The following is a 20,270-nucleotide window of genomic DNA, read 5'->3' as shown; positions in this document are numbered from 1 at the left end:
TTTCCCAGGGTCACACAAACAGACAATGGCAGCCAAGATTCCAACCCAACCTTCTGACTCTAAACACCATGCACAATTCCCTTATACCGTACTTCCTTCCTTTGGGTACAGGGTTTTAGTAAAGTACTACTCAAAAGGTCAGCTCTCTTCCCTTCTTTTGAGAGTCTTCTCCCCTATCCTTTCCACAAGAACCTTTGGTTTTGTTGATGAAGGAACTCCTCCAGCCCATTGCCTGTCCGTAATCTCTGGTCGCAGAGCTGTCTGAAGCTCAGGAGGGCTGGGGTCTGAGGTGAGATTGTAGCCAGCTCTTCCTGGCAGCATGTCGAACACTGCACATCCTTCACTCCCAGCCTAGAGTATATGAAAACAAAAGCCTCCCAACTGGATGAGAAACAGAGAGGCCGGAAGAGTGAAAAATGAGGACTGGAGAAGACTTTAAAAGCATCGATGTATTATTTGCAAGTACACATAGTAACAAGAATTGGGTTGCTTGTCCCCAGAGGTTGGTCCTTTGTTTTAATGGATAAACAGCGATGCTTTTTAGTTTGCAGATGGAATGTTTGCATTGAATAAGATGCTCCTGAAGTGGGGAAAAATTACTTAAATACCCTCCCCTGGGATCTTGTTTGCAGAATCTTCATTTGCCCTGCAAACCATTTTGTAAATTTTTGGCCAGGCAGATTCTCTAGTGGGATGACCACTCTTCCCCAATTAGTGGAAAAAGGCACGTTAATGAAATCTCTGCCATTTTGGTAATGGAAGAGAAAAGAAAAGGCATTAAGCTTCCACCAGCCCAAGCGTGACTGTGAGCAGTTGGCTGAAGGGGAATGAGGAAGTATCCAGTCCTTCAAGCCAAGACCTGTCATTCCTCCCCATCCAAATAAGAATTAGGGAATATCAGAAGTGGAAGGCACCTCTGATGTGATGCCAATAGAATGGATGCTCTTTGAGGGCAAGGGCTGCTTCATTTTTCTCTCTGTAAAATGCCCTTCCCAGTCTCAGGGCTTAGTGCCTTCCCTCTGGGATTACCTTCTATTTAATATAAATGTATACAGATAGATATACATATACACACATATACATATACATACACATATACATACATATACACTCATATATACACATATATACATATACACACATATACACATACACACACATATATACATATACACACATACATACACACATGTATACATATATACATACATATACACACATATACACATACACACATATATATACATATACACACATACATACACATATATACATATACACACATATACACACACATATACACATACGTACACATATATGTATATACGTATATCTGGTGTGTAGATTGTTGTTTGCATTTTGTCTCCCTATCAGGCTCTGATCTCCTTGAGGGCAGAGACTGTTTTCACCTTCCTTTATATCCCTGGAACTTAGTAGGTGTTTAATCAATGCTTGTTGACTCCCCAACCCCTAGTGCAGTGCCTGGCATGTAGTAGGTGCTTAAATTCTTACCACATTATATTAAACAGAATTTAACTTGGACAACCTTGCATCTGAGCAGCATTCCCCCTACAACATCCTTGACAAGCCATCTCTAACCTTGGCCTTTCTTCTCCAGCACTGAGCATCAGTACATTGATTGATTGGTTGCCTCAGAGTAGGCCTCCATCCTACTAACTGACTGACATTTGATGTTTTGTTCCAGATGTGAGATGGAAAAACAAATTCTGGGGCAAATCCATGGAAATCGTTCCAGTTGGCACAACGCACGTTACCCTTCCTGCGTAAGTTCTCCGCTGAGGCATCATGACCCCATTAACCCAAACTGGGTAGAATTTGTGGTTGAGATTTAAGCAATTAGCTGGAACCTTTCAAAGCTACCGTGCATGACTTGTCTTTGCGCGTAAAATTAAATTGTGTAACTATGTTGATGGGCTAGACAATTGGCTCAGATTCATGTCCAGTTTTCTTTGCCTGGGAGACCCTGCTCTCTGCTCTAACCATTGCTCACCCACCCTAGGCTCTTCCCTCCTCGACACACTGAGGCCAGTGAGGCCTTTATCCAGATTTTCACTGCCTGGGAACGGGCCACCCAAGTCAGTTCACCTCAACGTCAAAATGTCAGTCTCACAGGGATTAGTGTCATTTCAAATCATGAGATGGTAGAGCTGGAAAGGCTTAGAGCTCATCTTGTCCAACCTGCCATTTTCCTACCTGAAGAAACTGTGACCAGGAGGAGGAAAGAAGATGGCATGTCCCAGACAAAGGAGCCAAGTGGGAGAGTGGAATACCTGGGTTCAGGTTGGGCCCCAGACACTGCCTAGCTGAGTGACCTTGGGCAAGTCATTCTCAGTCTGTGTCTGTTTCTTCATCTATTAAACTGTGACAGGAAGGGGGTTTCCTCCCTGGGAGCTCCGCTGCACTGATGAAATCATGGGTCTAGACAAAACCAAAACCAAAGTCATCTTCACCTCTAAAGAGGTTACATTTTTCTTTGGGAATAGAACATGTACACACATGAATGAAGGGCTGAACAGACAAATAAATAAACAAGCCCCAAGTATATGCAAATTAATTGAAGAGGAGTTAAAGACTAAACAGGAGTGGGGAACCTGCAGTCTTGAGGCCACATGGGCCCTCCCAGTCCTCGAGTGTGGCCCTTTGACTGCAAAGAGTCAAGAACAAATCCTTTTGGGATTTCTGTGAAGTTTGGATTCACTCAAAGGTTCCCCACCCCTGGTAACATCTCTGGGGGAGCTGTGCTTTGAAGAAAGCTTTTGTCAATCAATTAATCTATAATCAATTAAAATTATTAATAATAAAAGAATAGCTGCATTTATATAGCACTTTGATGTTTACAAAGTACTTTACAGATATCTCATTTGAGCCTCACAACAAGAGTAGGGACTATTACTATCCCCATTTTACACATAGAGAAACCTAGGGTTAGTGACTTGACCAAGGCCACACAGAATAATAAGTGTGTAAGGCAGGATTTGAACTTGGGTCTTCTATTGTTCAGGTTTCCAGTTGTGTCCCACTCTCTATGACCCCATTTGGAGTTTTCTTGGCAAAAATACCATGGTAGTTTGCAATTTCCTTCTTCAGCTCAGTTTATAGATGAGGAAACTGAGACAAAGTTAAGCGACTTGCCCAGGGTCACCCAGCTAGTAAGTGTCTAAGGCTAGATTTGAACTCATGAAGATGAGTCTTCTGACACATTATCCATTGTGCCACCTCGCTACCCTAGGTCTTCTAGCCATCTCTTATAATGAGTTGTGTGCCAGGCACTGTGGACACAGAGACAAAAGTGGAATGGTGCTGCACTCATGGCACTTACGTTCTATTCTGACTCTAATACTGGAATTCTGTGTGTTTCTTCCTTGCTGAGGAAAGTACATCAGGGTTTGTTGGCAGGCCCATTGATAAGGTCATTCTGGTTATTTTCACTTCTCATTCTCGGTTTTGGAAAGCCTCCTTCCTCACCCTCATCTCCCCTCAGCTTTGGCGATCACTTCGAGTGGAACAAAGTGACCTCTTGCATTCACAACATCCTGAGTGGCCAGAGATGGATTGAACACTATGGGGAAATCATCATTAAGAATCTAAATGAAGATTCCTGCCACTGCAAAGTGAACTTTATCAAGGTACCTGGGTGGGGGGTGGTGCAGTGCTCAGACTGGATAGGGTGGGGAGGCTGCTCTCAGAGGCAGAATTAGGCATCTGGGCTTCTTGTTCTGCTCTGCTTTCCCCTGCCCACGTTGCTTCTGCCCCCTGCCAGGCTCCAGAGCTCCTAGTACTTCCTTGCCCTCATCCCTCTCCAGATTTGTTCTGAAGAACTCATCCGCACTGAGGAAGAACAGACTGATAATGGCTCAAAGTGTTACTGTTTCCTGGGTTATTTCCATTTTTGTCAAGGATCAGCCATCCTGTAGGCATGAAGCTGGAGTGGGGAGGTTTGGGGAGGCAGCCCCTGGGGAAGGTTTGTTTCCTTGGGGGAGTCTGAGAGAAGGGGCTCAGGTCCTTCTTGGTAGCCTTAAAGTCAAACCACAATGGTGGTTGTTTGGCTGGCCATGGCCTTGCTTTTAAGATACAAGAAGATGACTGAAAAGGCCTGCAGGATCATAAATAGGGAGCTGGAAGGAAATGGAGAAGTCACTTAGGCCAACACTTCAGAGTCAGGATTCAGACACAGGCCCAAGTACTTTAGATCTAGGCCTCTTCCCACTGTACCGCCCTGCCTCTAAAAGTCTCAGAAATGACGTGACCCAGAGCTGCCTGTGAGTGGGGCAGCAGTGAAGTCACACCCCCCCCCACTCTCAGTTTCACCAGAGACATCTTCCTTCACTCTGAGCAGCCAGTTCATAGAAACACAAATCTCAGACTCAAAGAGGCTGATGTAGTGCCAGTGCCAGGAACACTGGCTGACCTTGGAGTCATGGACTAGGCCTGGATTCATATATCACTCCACCTCCGTGAGCCTCAGTTTCCCCATGTATGTATTGGGAATAATACTGGTGCCACTCACCTCCCCAAGTTGTTGTGAGGAAAGTCCTCGTAAAGCTTAAAGTGCTCTAGAAATCAGAGTAGTTGGTATGGTTCTTAGTCTCCCATTTAATAAGCAAGTCAGAAAAGGGAGAAAGAGACTCTACCTTGGATAGCTCCTTCTGAGACACCTTCAGTAAGTCCCTTCTCCCTGGCCTCAGTTTGACCCCCTGTAAAATGAGAGGATTGGACTAGATGACCTCTGAGGTTCCCTCCAGCCTGGCATCTATAATCCTGTGATCTGCTTAGAGAGCCAAGAGCACAGGAGATAATCCCAGCCAAGGGCAGATAGTGACCTCCTCACCCCAGCTGTCTTCAGAAGCAGCTCAGGGGTGCAGTGGATACAGTCAGTAGACTTGGGGTCAGGAAGACATGAGTTCATAATCCAGCCTCAAACACTTACCACATGCACAACTCTGGGCAAGTCTCCTTCTCTCAGCCTGTTTCCTTATCTGTAAAATGGGGATGATAATAGGGTGGCATACACTTGTATATAAAGGGCTTTGCAAGACTTAGACACTACATGAGTGCTAGTGCTTCCAAGGGCTCTCTCCCAAAGATGGGTGTTGAAACTCCTCCCCCTTCTGCTTTTATATCTTGTCTAGATTTTAGTTCTTCATACTAAAGACTTGTCCTTTTATGACTCCTTGTTGTAACATCAGACCCAAATCTTCAAAAGCTGAAATCTGATTCCTGATCCTTCAGAGAATCCAATGAAGGACTTGGGAAAATTCAATGGCCATACACTGCTTAAGCCTCCAAGCACAACAAAGGTTGTCCCATGGGAGAAGGGTGAGATTTATCCTACATGGCAGATCTCTCCTTTCCAAGGCCAGGGGTCAAGGCCACAAAGAAGCAGATTTAGGTCAGAAGTAAGGTCAGAGCTAGCCAAAGCTGGCAGTGACTACCTCCTAAGGTAGTGAGATCCCCGCTGATAGAGGGAAGCGTTCGGATCTTGGTTCAGATACAGGTTGGGTTAGATGACTTTGTGGGTCCCTTTCAGCTCTGGGATTTTTGATTCAGTGCCTTGAAGGAAAGAAAATAGTCATTATTCAAAATATCTTTTAAATGCCCTTCTGCTGTTGGTCTGTTCCAGAACCCAAGGCTTAGCCATCCAAAGGTACACACTGTTTTCAGTCAAAGACAGTACAGGTAAGGCTAAATTTGGGAAATAGGCTACTGAGGAGTTAGCTCCCTCTGCTGGCACAGCTGGGGACTGCAGCCAGCGCACACGAGTACTTTCCCCAAGCTTGGAGACGTCACTTGGCCACAGATGAATCAGTACAGGGAGAGTTAGCTTTCTTCTCGGCAGGAGAGTAAATAGGAAAATCCATTGAAATCCAGAGAAGATCCCTAAGTATTATATAGAGATATTGCTATTGTCAGCATCATCATCACTAGTCTACAAAAGATTAGACATTTCATGTAGAAAATAATCCAGATGTTAAACTTTCGAACACTGCAGAGTCTGCTCATCCTCTGAATCATCTCATGGGAACAGATGAGGGCAAGAGAAAAGCTATGCGCAGATGCTGCTCCGCCAAACAATAGAAAAGGCTGACAACATCTACTCGCCATTGGGTTTGTCAAATATAACTGACAGCGGGTTGCTTCCGACTGAGAGCTATTTAATCCCTGTGATCTGAGAGTGGAGTCACAGGTGACACTGGTGACACAGCCTCAGAGAACAATATTTGAACAAAGTAGCATCATGGGGATTTGTTTTGGAAAATGGAGGGATTTATGCTATAGTTCAGGACCGGGTCATCACCACGAGGAGTTATAGAAGGGTTATGTTGAAGGAGACTAAACTTAATGATCTTGTAGATCATGCAAGAAAATAGCACAAATCATGCGACTTATCTGCAGAAATTTGGCACCTACTGAATCCCTGGCAAGACACATCCTGGTGGTTAGACTCATAGAGAAATATTATATATATATATATGTATATATATGTATATATATATGTATATATATGTATATATATATATGTATACACACACACACACACACACCACACACACACACACACACACACACACACACACACGAGACAGAAGCAAGCAAACAGTTTCTCATGGACTGATAGGAGACAAATCCCCTACTACAAATACGGACCTCCAAACAGCCTTAAGAAGTCATCAGATCAACTGCCTTGGAAGTGAACCATTGCTATAGATCAGGCTGTTGTGCAAAATTGCTGACACACACTAGAATTGTTGCATTTTTAATAGATGTTGCCATCATGAGTACTCACTCTCCAAGCCAAATACAGAGCAGAATATCCAAATCTTGTGGGAACAGGATAAGTCGCATGTCCTCTCCATCATCCTCTGTGGTGGAATCGTCCCTAGGATGCTTGCAGAGGATGAGTTGATGCCCCAGTAATTTTATTCATCTACCTAAAACAGTCATTATATGCAATAGTCCTAAAAGAATCGTAGAGGAGAGGGCCTTGTCTTGGAAGCCTTTCCAACTCAAGTCCAAAATTGAAAAGATGACAGAGATGAGATGAGGATTAGGACAATGAGGATGACAGTGACAGCTATGGCTGGACGTGTAGAAGATTCTGTGTCTCAGAGTCCAGAAGAGTCTGTGTGAGTTTTTTCACTTTTAAAGTAACTCCCTAAGTGGCCATGAAGCGGTGGGTGACCTGTTTCCTCTGCATTCTAGGCCAAATACTGGAGCACCAACTCCCACGAGATTGAGGGCACCGTCTTTGACAAAGGCGGCAAAGCTGTGCGCCGTCTCTTTGGGAAGTGGCATGAGAGTATCTACAGCGGCACGCGATCCTCGTCAACGTGTATCTGGAGAGCGCGTGAGTACGGGATGTTGCTCAGGTGTGGATGGGAGGCAGGAAGTCATCAGTAACTGCGCTCTATCCAGGGGATGCAGCAATGGGGTTTCCCTCACCCTGAGCTCCTTGTGAACACTGGCCTCTGGCTGCAAGATCCAGCCCTTGACTCAGTCTGGGAAGCAAGTTTTTAGTCCCCACACATCATTGTCACTTCTGGTGTGCATGGCACAGTGTAAAACCAAGCAGGAAAGGAAAAAGAGCTAAAAACAGTGAGTCTGACCTTCGGAAGAAACTGCTTCTAACTACCCAAGGGAACCTTTGGGCAGTTCCTATCCCCTCTCTGGTTCTCAGTTTCCTCATCTGTAAAATGGAGATAATCTTGCACCCACTGCCTTCTAGGCTTGGGACGATGTAGTATAGAAGAGTGGTGAATTCAGAAATTCAGACAACCTGAATTCAGTTTCTAAATGTAAAACTTCCTGTGGAAACTCAGGCATGTCACAATGGAAAGACGTCTGAGCTTGGAGTTAAAGGGACCTAGGTTTGAATCCTGGCGCTGTGACCTAAGGCAAGTCACTTTACTATGGGCTCAGTTTCTTCAGCTGTGAAATGGGGCTGTTGGACTTGAGAATCTCTGATGTCCTATTTGTCGAGTGCTCCAGAACCGTTGGCTATAATTCACATTCATGCTGTAGTTATTATGGTTCTGACCATCTAGGACTCTCTAATGGGATGACCTTTAAGACCTCCTCAAGTGCTCACCGAGTCTCTTGGGCCCGGTGCCAAACAGAGGAGCTTGGCTTCGACCTAGAGGTAGCTGGAGCACGGCAGTGACTGGTTCCACTTTTCCTTTTGCATTTCCACACTGCTTTAAAGTTTATGAAGCTCTTTACAAACATTATCTCATTTTATCTTAAACAACCCTGCGAGGCAGGGTTAACTTCATTTCACAGATGAGCAAACTGAGACAGATGGAGGTTAAATAACTTGCTCAGGGTCACACTGCTAGCAGGTATCTGAGGTGGGGCTAGAACCGAGGCCTTCCTCACTCCCAAGTCTATCACACCCTCCGCTGTACCACATAGCTTCCTATTCAGCTCTAGAGCCAGAAGGGGCTTCAGAGGCCAGTTAGTGGACCTCACAAAGAGTAAGTGACACACTCAAGGCCAAAACATACTCAAGTAGGGTGGAGCCCACCTGCACCCACCACACCGTTTGTGTTAATTCCAGTCGTGATAGGGGAGGGCAAAACTGGCCGGACAGATTTCAAAACCCTAAAGTCAGCACCGGGGGGGGGGGGGGGGGGGGAGTCTCAGCCGAGTGAGAATCAGGGAAAAAACAGTCACAGAATTTTTTAAGAGCAAGTTTCTTATAACAATGCAGTTCAGGAGACCTTAATCACTTAGAGCGAAGCCCGGTGGAGTTGCAGAAATTGGATGCTAGCCTCTGCGCTCAGGCTCCTCAATTTCAAGTTTTAAGTGAGTGTCTAGACTTTGCAGTCACCTGGGACCAAGCTGGGCAGAGAGGGGAAAAGCCGGGAGGAGGGAGGAAACACACCGTGGTCCCTTCTGTCTGAACGTTTTAATAGCTGGGAAGCCAAATGATACTGAGGTCACAGAAGAGCAGGTAGGGGGTCAAGGGAAGAGTGTGGGGGAAATGGACAAGAGACCTGGGGGAGTGGGAGGTGGGGACCAATTGTTGTGGTGCTTCTTTGCAGACCCCATGCCCAAAGGGCATGAGCAGTATTATGGCTTCACCCAGTTTGCCCTAGAGCTGAATGAGCTGGATCCACTGACCAAACCATACCTCCCCGCAACGGACACGAGGTTCCGGCCAGACCAAAGGTAACGTTCCCCTGCTCCCCGGGGAGGCAAGAAGGTGGAAGCTGAGGCTAATCATGGAGTCTCAGAATGTCAGTGATGAGAGGAATCCTCATTGCTCACTGTGGTATCCCTGATGCATGGCCACCTGGCATTCAGAGTCTCCTAGTGATGCAATGCAAAGAGCCCTGGATCTGGAATTGAAGAAACTAGTTTGAGATTCAGACTGTGCTCATACTTCTTGTATCACCCTGGCAGGTCACCTAACCTTTTGAGCCTCAGTTTCTTCCACTGTAAAATAGGGGGTTGGACTCGACCACCTCTAAGGGCCCTTCCAGAGTGAGCCCACTCCCCCAAAGAAGCCTATCATGCTTCTGAAGAGTTCAATTGTTAGAAAGGTCTGCCTGACATCAAGCCTGAATTTTCCTATGTACACCATCTCCCCTTTGCTCCTAGTTCTGCCCTCTGGGGCCAAGCCGAACAAATCCAACAGACCTCCAAGCACTAGCAGAGGCTTTCATGTCCCCCTGAGTGTTCTCTTCCCCAGTGCCTCTAGGTCCCTCGGGTCATGTTGTGCCCAGGAGGCCAAGTCCCTCATCATCCATCCATCCTCCCCTTAATGGTCTCCAGCTTACCCATCATCCTCCTGAATGACACAGGGAATCATGACACAGGGAATCGCTACTGAGGAAATGCCTGCTCTTAATGAAAGTTAAGAGAAAGTTTCTTATAACAATACAGTTCAGGAGAACTTAATCACCTGGAGTGAAGCCCAGTGGAGTTGCAGAAACTACTTTTGGCCAGTCCAGGTGCCAAGATCTAATGATAACAGATGAAACACCTCTCACTTCTGTGGTGTGCTAAGGCTGCCCAATCTCTTTCTTCACAGAGCCCCTATGAGGGTGGAGAGCAAGTGTGATTATCTCCATTTTATCAATGAGGAAACTGAGACCCAAAGAGATAAAGCAACTTGCCCAGGGTCCCGTGGTTAGTAAGTGTTAGAAGCAGGATTGGATACCAGGCCTCTTGATGACCACATCTAACACTAGACTCACTGCCCCAGCCTGCCATCATCTTGAACACCATCAGAGGCTGGAACTCAAGTGTGGTGACCATCCAAACATTCCAATGCCTAATACTCAAGGATATCCACTCTGTACATTAATTCATTTACTACATCAGTAACCACTGTCTGCATGACACAAGGCCAAAAAAAGACCCCCCAAGATTTTAAAATCCCCTTTCTTGAAGAACTTACCATCTACTCCAAGTAAAGCTGACCTTTCCTTTGATAAAGAACCCATTCTGTGTATTGTTCCTCAGTGTTACTCACTGTTGACATGATGGACCTGGGTGCAGGCCTTGCAGAGTCACCCACTCAATATTTGGATGGATAGATGGGCGAATGGATGCACAGATAGTCAGAGTGTATTGGTGTGGGGGTCATAGGTTCTCACCCCAGAAATCATCTTCCAAGCTCTCATTTTATTGATGTAATGACCAAAGCCAGATGAGTGATGTGTCCTTCCCAGAGTCACAAAGTACTAAGTAGCAGAGCTGGGCATCAATCCCAGGTTCTCTGACCCCAAGTTCAGAGCTCTTTCCACTATGCAATGTGACCTCCCAGGACCAGCTTCAGATCTGTATTTGGCAAGTACCTGAGTGATCTTGGAGAAGTCTCTTTACTTCCGAGGTGCTCAGATTCTTCTATCAAATGGAGCATGTCAGCCCAGATTGTGTATAGCTTCTGGCACAAGATCCTGGATCACCTATGGTCCTTGGTGATCCCAGAATCTTCTTACCTGGTGCCATGAAGGCTTTTCATTATGTGCTTAGGAGCCATAGATGGCTAAGATCACAAGGAATCTGAGATTGAACTCTCCCATTTTACAAAGTTCAGTGTCATCTTGGGTTCTGAACCCAGCATCATGGCCTTGGCAAGTCCCTTAACCATTCTGGGCCTTGGTATTTTATCTATAAAGTGGCTATAATCATACCCTCCCTTCTTAGCCCATAAGATAAAGATTAAAATTACCCTTAATCTTATTTCCAGCTTGATACCTATGGTCTCTTATACCCCTAAACCAGTGTTCTTGCCACCACTCTGGTCTGCCAATTTATTCATAGTGTAATTAAGGACACTTTGGAAAGTCCAGGGAGCTATATGGGTTTAAGGAATTTCATGCAATGTTGCATGAGGCTCTCTAGAGAGGGAAAACGAAGACCTTGGCTCCAGGTTCATGTCTACCTCTTACTCTCTACATTTCTTCCTCTACCCCTCAGAGCTTTCATTTCCTCATTCGTTCCTCATTAGGATAGGAATAATAATACCTGAGCTCCTCTCCTCCCTCCCTGGGCAGCAGTGCAAACACCAAGGCCCTGGGGACATGCCTATGAGCTACTCTTGGTCAGGGACATCTCTGAGCTAATGGTCCACTCTGTCCAGGTTTTTAGAAGAAGGGAACATAGAAGAAGCAGAAACACAGAAGCAAAGGATCGAGCAACTGCAGAGGGAGCGACGGCGGGTCATGGAAGAGAATAACTTGGAGCATCAGCCTCGGTTTTTCAGGTATGCTTGTCACCTCCTGCTAGGCCAGTACTGCCATGGAGAATATGGCAGAGCTGATGGAGGCACTGTGACTGAAGGCAAGCTGTGAGCCTGGAGCTGTGATGGCTTTGGTGTAGGAAACTACAGGTGAGGAAATTCCCATGATCAGAGCAGGCCAGCAATGTCTCAGCCTAGAGTTGGCTAGAACTCTGAAAGAGTAAATGGCTCACCCAGATGAGATTTGAACCCAAATCTTCCCAGCTTCAAGACCAGCTCTCTCCACACTGCACATCACTGGACTAAGATTATGAAAATAAAACCCAAACAGTCCCTGCCCTCAAGGAACATTCCTTTTACAAGGAGGGAGCAGGCATGGCCATATTGTCATTTGGGCCGCATTCCAAAGCATTTTGGGGAGGATTTCTGTGTTGAAAAAATGGATGTTTGCACAAGGGAGTAGCTTATAATTACCAAAGCACTTTGATGTCTCCCAAATGTAATACACCGAATCGCCAAGTATTTGTTAAGTTCCTCTTATGCTCCAGGCACCAGGTGGAGCTCCAGGAATACAAACACAAAGAATGAGACAATCCTTGTTCACAAAGAGCTGGGCAATAGTTAAATATATAGGATGTTCCCAAAAGTCATAGTGCCATGTTCAGCTTTAATAGCCTAATTATGAGATAGTTAAGTACAAAGCAATTTGGGAGGCTGGGCACCAGCCACTGGGGAGATCAGAAAAGGCTTCATGCAGGAAGGGCTTGAGTTTAATTTGAAGGAAGAGAGGGATTCCATGAGGAGGGAGAATATTCCGGGCATGGGCAGGGGGGGGGTGGCCACTGAGAAGGCACAGACATGAAAGGTGGAGTTTCATGTATGATCAACAGCCAGTTTGGCTAGATTGTAAAGGGGTAGGTAGGGGGTGCTAACGTCCAATGAGGCTGGAAATATAACTTGGGACCAGGTTGTAAAGAGCTTTAAAAGTGAAATTGAGGAGTTTATATTTGATCCTAGAGGGGCACTGGGCAGTTAGATGGAGTCAGGAAGACCTGAGTTCAAATCCAGCCTTAGATACTTACTAGCTGTGTGACCCTGGGCAAGTCACTTCACCCTGTGTGCCTCAGTTTCTTCATCTGTAAAGTGGGCTGGAGAAGGAAATGGCAAACCACTCCAGTATCTCTGCCACGAAAACTCCAAATCGAGTCACAGAGTCAGACACCACTGAAATGCCTGAACAAGAAACAAAGAGCTCTAGGAGCCACTGGCATTGATTGAGTAAGGGAGTGACTGGTCAGATGGTCAGAAAACTGAAGAAAAATCTGTCAATCATTCAGCAATATCCACAAGGCATTTCCTTTTGCTAGTCCAGTGGAGGAGACATTTCAAAGCAAAGTGTGACTTTAGGCAAGACATTTCCCATCCAAAAGCCTCAGTTTCCTCACCTGTAAAATGAGGGAGTTAGATTAGAGAGGTGTGAGGGATCTTCCAGCCCTACATCTAAGGACCTATGAAGGGCCTTGAATGAAATAGCTCAGTTAGAAAAGGAACGCTAGAACGCTTCCCCTTGCAAATCCAGACAATGTTGTCCCACAACCATGCCATCGCTGAGAAGAAGAGACCTTATCCTTCCCTCAGGAACATGCATGATGGGGTACACAGCGCCTTTGTGTATCCCAGAGCCTCACACCACGTGCCTTGCACACAGTAGGCATGTAATAAATGTTGATAGGATGTACCTGTGAAGGGACATATACATAGGACACATGTGTAGACAGGCTACACATGGAGTGACCACTCCTTAACTTTGCTACAGAGCTGCTGGTGGCTTTGGGGGTGCATTTGTGCTGTTCCCACAGGGCCTGTCCCCTGCTGGATGTGTTGGGTCTCTACCACGTGCTGCCCCACCCCAGTTTTGTTTTCTGGTCACAGCTGGATGTAGTTACATTGGCCACATGGGTGTTGCTACGCATTGATGGAACACAGGGTCTGTGGGCATAGACTCATCCTGGGACCAGATTCTGGCTTCAGCTGGAGCCCTCAGAACCAACTCAATTCTCCTCTCCTAGGGAGCAATGACTAAAAAGCCTTTCCCTGATCTGGGGAGCATTTTAGCCGTAACTACAGACTTTGAGTTATCACATCCAGTTAAGGGTGCTAATAAAACTGGAAAGAGTACCCCAGACTTCTATTTTGGGGTTTTTCCCTTTAATTCCCTGTGTCAGGGATTGAATCACAGTCTTTTGTCCCAAAATTGTGTGATTTAGGGGTAGGAATTCCCCAGATCCTCTGAGTTTGGTGTGCAAGCGAATGTAAGGTAGAACCAAAGCTAGGGGAAGGAGGGGACACCATTGTCTTTTGCCCCCTGCTCCACATTTCTACCTTTATCACACACACAGTAGGCAACAAGGCCCCAGGCTCTGGGCCATCTTACATATGCTTATGTCTATCCTCAACACAGACTGATTCTGCCCATCTCACCTTGCTCATATGTATTCATCATATGGATTTATTTGTTATCCCCCAGGCCTAACACAGTGTCAGACACATGGTAGATGCTTAATAAATCCTTGGTGATTGACTGATATAGCACCAGATGAACCCTTGTTGTTTTCTCAAAAGCCAAACTGTTCACAACCTCTCATGTTTGACAAGTCAGAGGCCCTGAGGATTTTAAAAAATAAAGACAAAAAACCAGGTTTCCAGGCTTCTAGGTTCTGCCCTTCTAGCATTCTCTACCTTTTCAATCTTGGCCAGTATTCGAGTATTAAGAAAGTTTGACAAATGAAAGAACAGCTGTATTCTTTGAGACCTTAGGTGACTTTAGGGAAGGGGATTATCCAGAGGCTCCTTCAGACGCTCATTCAACAAATGCTTGATGTTGGACAGGAAATCCAGTGATGACTCGTGGGTGAGCAACGGTACTTACTTGGTCCTTCGGAGAGACCACGGCTTTTCCAAACTGGATAATCCCACTCTGTGGTGAAGGAAGTTCATCTGCCTCTCATTCTCGGCTGGTTGCTTTCTGAGACAATGCATACTTATCTATACATAAATATATGTACATGTATTTAAAAGACACCATCTAGAATGACACGTTTGTGCTTAATCTAGCCTTGTAAGTATATAAGTATCTATTTTCCTCAATGGATTTCTTTACAACTCCAGTTGTTACCATGACTGTTTGTATGAATGTAGAACACCTTAATTTCTTTTTATATATAAACTATTTAATAAAATGAAATCTTGAATGTTAGAGGCTTGGGGAGAAAGGAAGGGGAGAAGCTTTAACACTAATTTTCCAAAGGCTTCACAGACATTCAGATTAAATTGATGCCTTATTGAATTGTGTTGAAGGGGGAAAATAATATCTCCCAGTTATGTTAGGGAAAAGGAAGAGAGCCCCGACTTGCTGAGCTGCCCAAGTTTAATTTGGCCGCTCGGCAGCCTTTTGGCCTCAGACTGCTGGAGAATCGCTCATCCTGGGTGATTCTGCAGGTCCTGGTCTGATTATTCTCTTCTTTGTATTTTCTCAGGTGGGAGGGTGGGGTTGCGAAATGAAAAGAAATCTTATTTTTATTTAATATGGGTTTAGAACCTCCTGGAAGAGGTCATCCAGTTGCCTTACATGCACAATTGTACCCTGCTGTTCAAGCATTAGGAAAGAAATCCCCATGCCCAGCATTTTGGATCAATGGCTCAAAGCAGCCACTGGGGAAGCTGCCCCAAGGGAGAACAGAACCTTTGGCTAGGACTGAAAGCAGCCCCTGCTTTCCTGTCCTTCTGTGACCCTCCCACCACAACCTATTAAACGATGTCTCAGTATTCAACAGTACAGTTTGAAGTCCTTAATGCATTTGTATCCACAACCTTGCTGGTTTCTACGAACTCGAAACACGCAACAGGGGAACTTTTTAAGAAAAGAAAAAACTTGGCAAATTTACCTAATTGTTTTAAATAACTGCTGTGTTTTCTTAAATACTATTTTAGTATTTTCTACCTCTTCTAAGTACCATATTTTAGCTCTTGTACAAAATGTTTGACCATTTGCCTTATTATGCCCCAAACGATGGGATCTCCGATCTTCCTTTGAACTCTCCATTCTTTTTCGATGACTTTCTGTGTCCCGTGGTATTGAGCTGCGTCTTGTCCAGCCATCACTCTCTACCATTCACTTTCCTCCTGTCCAGCGTCTCTACTTCACGAACTTGGCAGCTGCCTAAGAGAAAGCACAGATTCAGACCACAGGCAGATGAGTGATTCCAAATCACGGAATCATACGCTAATATGTGCAATAAAGGAAATGCATGACCAAGCAATTGCCCAAATGACATAAGGATTGGGGCCTAATTGATGCATAAACTTTCTATCCTGATGCCCAGGCCAGTGCTGTGGAAGCTCAAGGTTGGATAAGAATGTAAGGAAAGGTTTCTACAAAAAAAAGAAAACAAAATAAAATGTTTGACAGGTTTCAAAGTGGGCAAACATCTGATCTGCTACAATAAAAAATGAGAAAAAAAGGCAGAAGCCTTGTGGGCTGTTAAGTTATAGGACAATAGTAGGATTTGGGCATTGTGTGGAGTGGGCAGGGCTCTTTCCCAGGGCAAAGGACAACTGCCCACCGAGCTTTACGACAATAAAATCATCCTTCAAAATTGGAGTCTCTCATTCTCTTGTGTGCAGACAAACAGATCAGTCTCCTTTGCATTCAAAACAGTCACACCATCCCTTGGTCCTGGTGTGGTGTCAACTCTAGCTGGGTTCTGTTCACACAAGCAGAGGACATAGTTCAGGTTGCTCATAAGGAAACCCGATCTAGCTTTCCTGGTAGGAATGTTAGCTCAGTGTGAAGAGGGTGGCAGTGCTAACACTGGCATTGGAGGACATTGGCTCAACATCAGCTCTGCCATTGGCTCTCTGCAGCCTGGCATAAGTCTGGGCTTCAGTTTTCTCATTGCTGAAGGTGAAGTGATCCTGGCTGACTCTTGTGGTCCCTTTATAGCTCTGAAGCTGATCCTAGGTCTTACCCTGTTAGATTGTGAGCTCCTTGAGGGCAGGAACTGTCTTTTGCCTCTTTTTGTGTCCCCAGGCACATCATGGACACTTAATAAATGTTGATTGATCGATTACTCTGCATGTTATTGAAATTAAAACAAACATTTATCAATTGCCTAGGCACCAGGGATACAATGAAGGCCTTTCAAGGAGCACATAGTTGTGAGTGGGAAGAGGGGAACAATATGCTAACAATGGTGAACATTCAAGAGACATACAGAGTAAGTTGGAGAGAAGGCATGACCAGTAACCTGAAACAAGCCTGATATAGGGGCTGGTTTTTAAGAGGCTTAGGGCTTTGGGAAAACAGGCACATTAGTCCACCATTGGTTGAGCTCTGAATTGGTCCAGCCATTCTGGAAAACAATTTGAACTATGGCCAGAAATTCACTAATCCATGCCTCTTCATGGACCTAGTTATACCACCCACCACTCAGCCAATAATGCAAAAAAGATTGGAAAACTTGACATAGCTCTCATACTCTGTTGATGAAAATTCCTTTCAATGCCCGTATTTCATAAACACAAAGGAAGCCAGACCTGGGTGGGCATGGAGTGCCCAACTCATCTACAGAGAGAAAATCTGTACATTATGGAATGGTCTTTGGGAAAGCTGGTCTCAGCAGACACTGGGAAAGGCCTTCCTGTATTGCACTTTGCTGGCCAGTGCCCCCTGCTGGTTATTTCCATATTTAATTACCAAAAACCAAGTTAGGAAATAATCCATTTTCAGTTGTCTCTGTTACACTGTAGCTTGCTTCCTCTCACCCAGTTTGGTCTCCAAAACAACTTTAAAATCCAGATTATTACAGAAAGCCCACCAGTGACATTGGATTGGGTGAGAGGATCAGAAGTGTACTTCAATTCGGAATTACTAAACCATAAAGTTTCAGAGCTAAGGGACTTTGAGATCATCTAATTCAATGTTTTGTGCAGAGACTGAACAACCGCTTGGGTTTGTCATTGTGGAGATTCTGCTTTGGGGATTGGCTGGATAAAATGGCATCTGAGGACTCATCCATCTCTAAAATTCTGTGATTCTGGCTCATTTGATGGATGGGGAAAATGAGACCCAGAGAAATGAAGGTGCTTCCTAGGGAAGCCCAGCAGCTACATAATGGAATGGCGTCTGACTCCTGTACAATTTAAAACACATGTTCTATCCCTACCTTTACCCTTCCTCAATCAACAGTGCTGGGGCAAGGGTAGCTAATCATTGCTATGTCAGAAGCCCTCATTTCAGCAGTGCTCCGAGATGGAGGGTACAAGGATCCTCACCCCCATTTTACAGATGAGGAAGCTGAGCCATAAGATCAGAGATTTAGATCTGGGAGGGATATTAGAGGTTCTAGCCCTTTATTTTATAGATTCAGGGACTGAGGTTTAGTCACTCACCCAAGGGCACCACAGCATGAAGCTGGAATTTGAACCCTGTCCAAAATCTGTGCTCTCTCCATGGTACTGAAGCATCTTCACCCAAGTAGTAAATGTGCAAGGCAGATTCACATTTAGATCTCCTGACTCTCAGTCCAGCCTTCGTTTCTGCTGCCAGGTTGCCTTCCATAAAGTCAAATTCCGATGTCTTTTTTCTATCAAAGACAAAATATAAAACACTGTTCTTCCTATGGGCCTTGAGGGAGCTTGCAAGTTCATACAAGTTAGCTTTGTGAGAATTTTTCCTGCCTCCTGTCCCTAACCCCACTAAACTTTCCCAACACTTGCTGCTATCAAGTCTATGAAATGGGTATAAGAAGAGCCCATTTGGCTGCCCATGAATCTACCTGGAAATATTGATGGTTGATTACCAGCCAGCAGGGTTGATCTGTGTAAACACAATGGGAGCCAACGAATTCCCCACAGCAGTGGGCTGAATTCTGGGACCACCTACCAAGATTGAGGACCCAGGCAGATAGTAGAACACCAAAAGATTTTTCGCAATTTTCACTCACTCCCTGCAGGGACTCTGGACACAGCACTGCCGAAATGCCAGGTAGAGAGAAAAGGTAGCAGGTCACCTCCAGGAACATGTTCAAGGTTATTCCAAGGCCACTCCCTCTTTCCTAGCCTGGGTGTCATTCCTTCTACCAGATAGCCAACTTGTTCCACAGGCTCTGTCTTTCTGTATTGTCCAGGTGTGTGTCCAGAGGATCTCAGACAAATGTTACGAGATAGACACTCCACCTTGAATTAGTTGGGCCCTTAAAGCTTCTTGTGATCCTGTTGATTCCTTAGCCTTCTGGCTGTTGTAGAATAGGTTGGTGCTTTCTAATTCAGACTGGGAGCAATAAAAAGTCATTCTGATAACCTTGGGGATAATGGTTCCTGTGTATTAGTGTAACTTATTTGAAATGTCTTTAATTTTGATCTTGACATCTGTACGACTCTATTTTTTCCTGCCAGCTGTTGTCTCTCTTCACGGGTTTGATTTGCATCCTCAGTGCATTTATCTGCTATTCAGCACTGGCATTTATTTCTCTGCATTGGAAATATGTGTCATACCAGCCTCTGTGAGTGATGACGATGGCTGAAATGCCAACCATCAAACGATAATTTGGTTTGAGGGACTGCAGTGTTTAGAGGCTGCTGAATTAATTTATTTTATGCACAGCAGTTTCATTCCCCTTAACCTAACCCCAGCTCCCTTGGAGGGCACAATTTTTATGGCTACTTGTGGTATTCCTTTTGTATTTTTTTAAAAGCCAGATCATACTGTCTTAAAATCAGAATAACACCCCTATGAATGCTCACAAATATGCAAGGGGCTCTCTTTATGGAGCTAGTTTATCCCTGAATAAATAACATGAGAAAAGGCTGTCTTAGGTCCGAATTTCTTCTGTTCATGTGTGTTTGATGGGCTCAGAGAGGAGCATAGGTTGGCTTAATGCAAATTGGAGTAAGACTCTGTCTTTATACCAGAAGGGGAAGATGTCTCATCATGCCAACCCTTGTAGCACCCAGGCTGTTTTCAACAAGGCAAACCCATTTCATGGCTGGCATAGAGGATTCACCTCCCATCTTTATGTTGGGTCTTTTCCCCAGTCTTCCTTGCTTTCCAAGCCACAAGTCTGTTTCTCTTTAACACTCCAGAGATCAACCACCTCCTCTTCTTAGAAGTCTTCCCTGATTAACTCAGCTTGGTTCTAGGGAGCCCAATGGGTCCAGAAAGGCTTTAACATTTTCTCTTTTATAGACATAATTATGGTATCAATTGTCACTAAACATTTATTAAGCACCTACTGTATGTCAGGCACTATGCTAAGCATTGAGAATACAAATGGGGAAAAAAGACAGTCCCTCTGCTAAGAAGCTTACAATCCATTGGGAGAAGACAACATACTAAAGATGTGTGTGTGTGTGTGTGTGTGTGTGTGTGTGTGTGTGTGTGTGCAGTATGAGGCTTGACTATAAACAGAGGCTGTTTGTTTATTTGTTTATTTGAACTAAACATCCCAGAACTTGGCAGAGGAGTGGAGGGAGTTGGGCCTATGATTTCATCTGTGTGGGG

The 20,270-nt window shown here is 45.0% G+C and overlaps 1 protein-coding gene across 1 annotated transcript in view; it reads left to right on the top strand.

Moving 5' to 3' along the window:
* The window catches only part of OSBPL3 (oxysterol binding protein like 3), a gene marked incomplete at its 5' end in the record, with an annotated part of 52,779 nt that extends 35,948 nt beyond the window's left edge, over window positions 1–16,831 (top strand). Inside the window, 6 exon segments of the mRNA XM_036761519.1 lie at window positions 1,706–1,784; window positions 3,503–3,647; window positions 7,222–7,366; window positions 9,063–9,189; window positions 11,612–11,734; window positions 14,600–16,831. Coding sequence (XP_036617414.1) covers window positions 1,706–1,784; window positions 3,503–3,647; window positions 7,222–7,366; window positions 9,063–9,189; window positions 11,612–11,734; window positions 14,600–14,696 — 716 coding nt within the window.
* Between the last annotated feature and the right edge of the window lie 3,439 nt (window positions 16,832–20,270).

This window comes from Trichosurus vulpecula, chromosome 5, assembly GCF_011100635.1.
Source record: "Trichosurus vulpecula isolate mTriVul1 chromosome 5, mTriVul1.pri, whole genome shotgun sequence".
In the NCBI taxonomy this organism is placed as follows: Eukaryota; Metazoa; Chordata; class Mammalia; order Diprotodontia; family Phalangeridae; genus Trichosurus; species Trichosurus vulpecula.
This window is presented reverse-complemented; position numbering and strand designations above follow the sequence as displayed.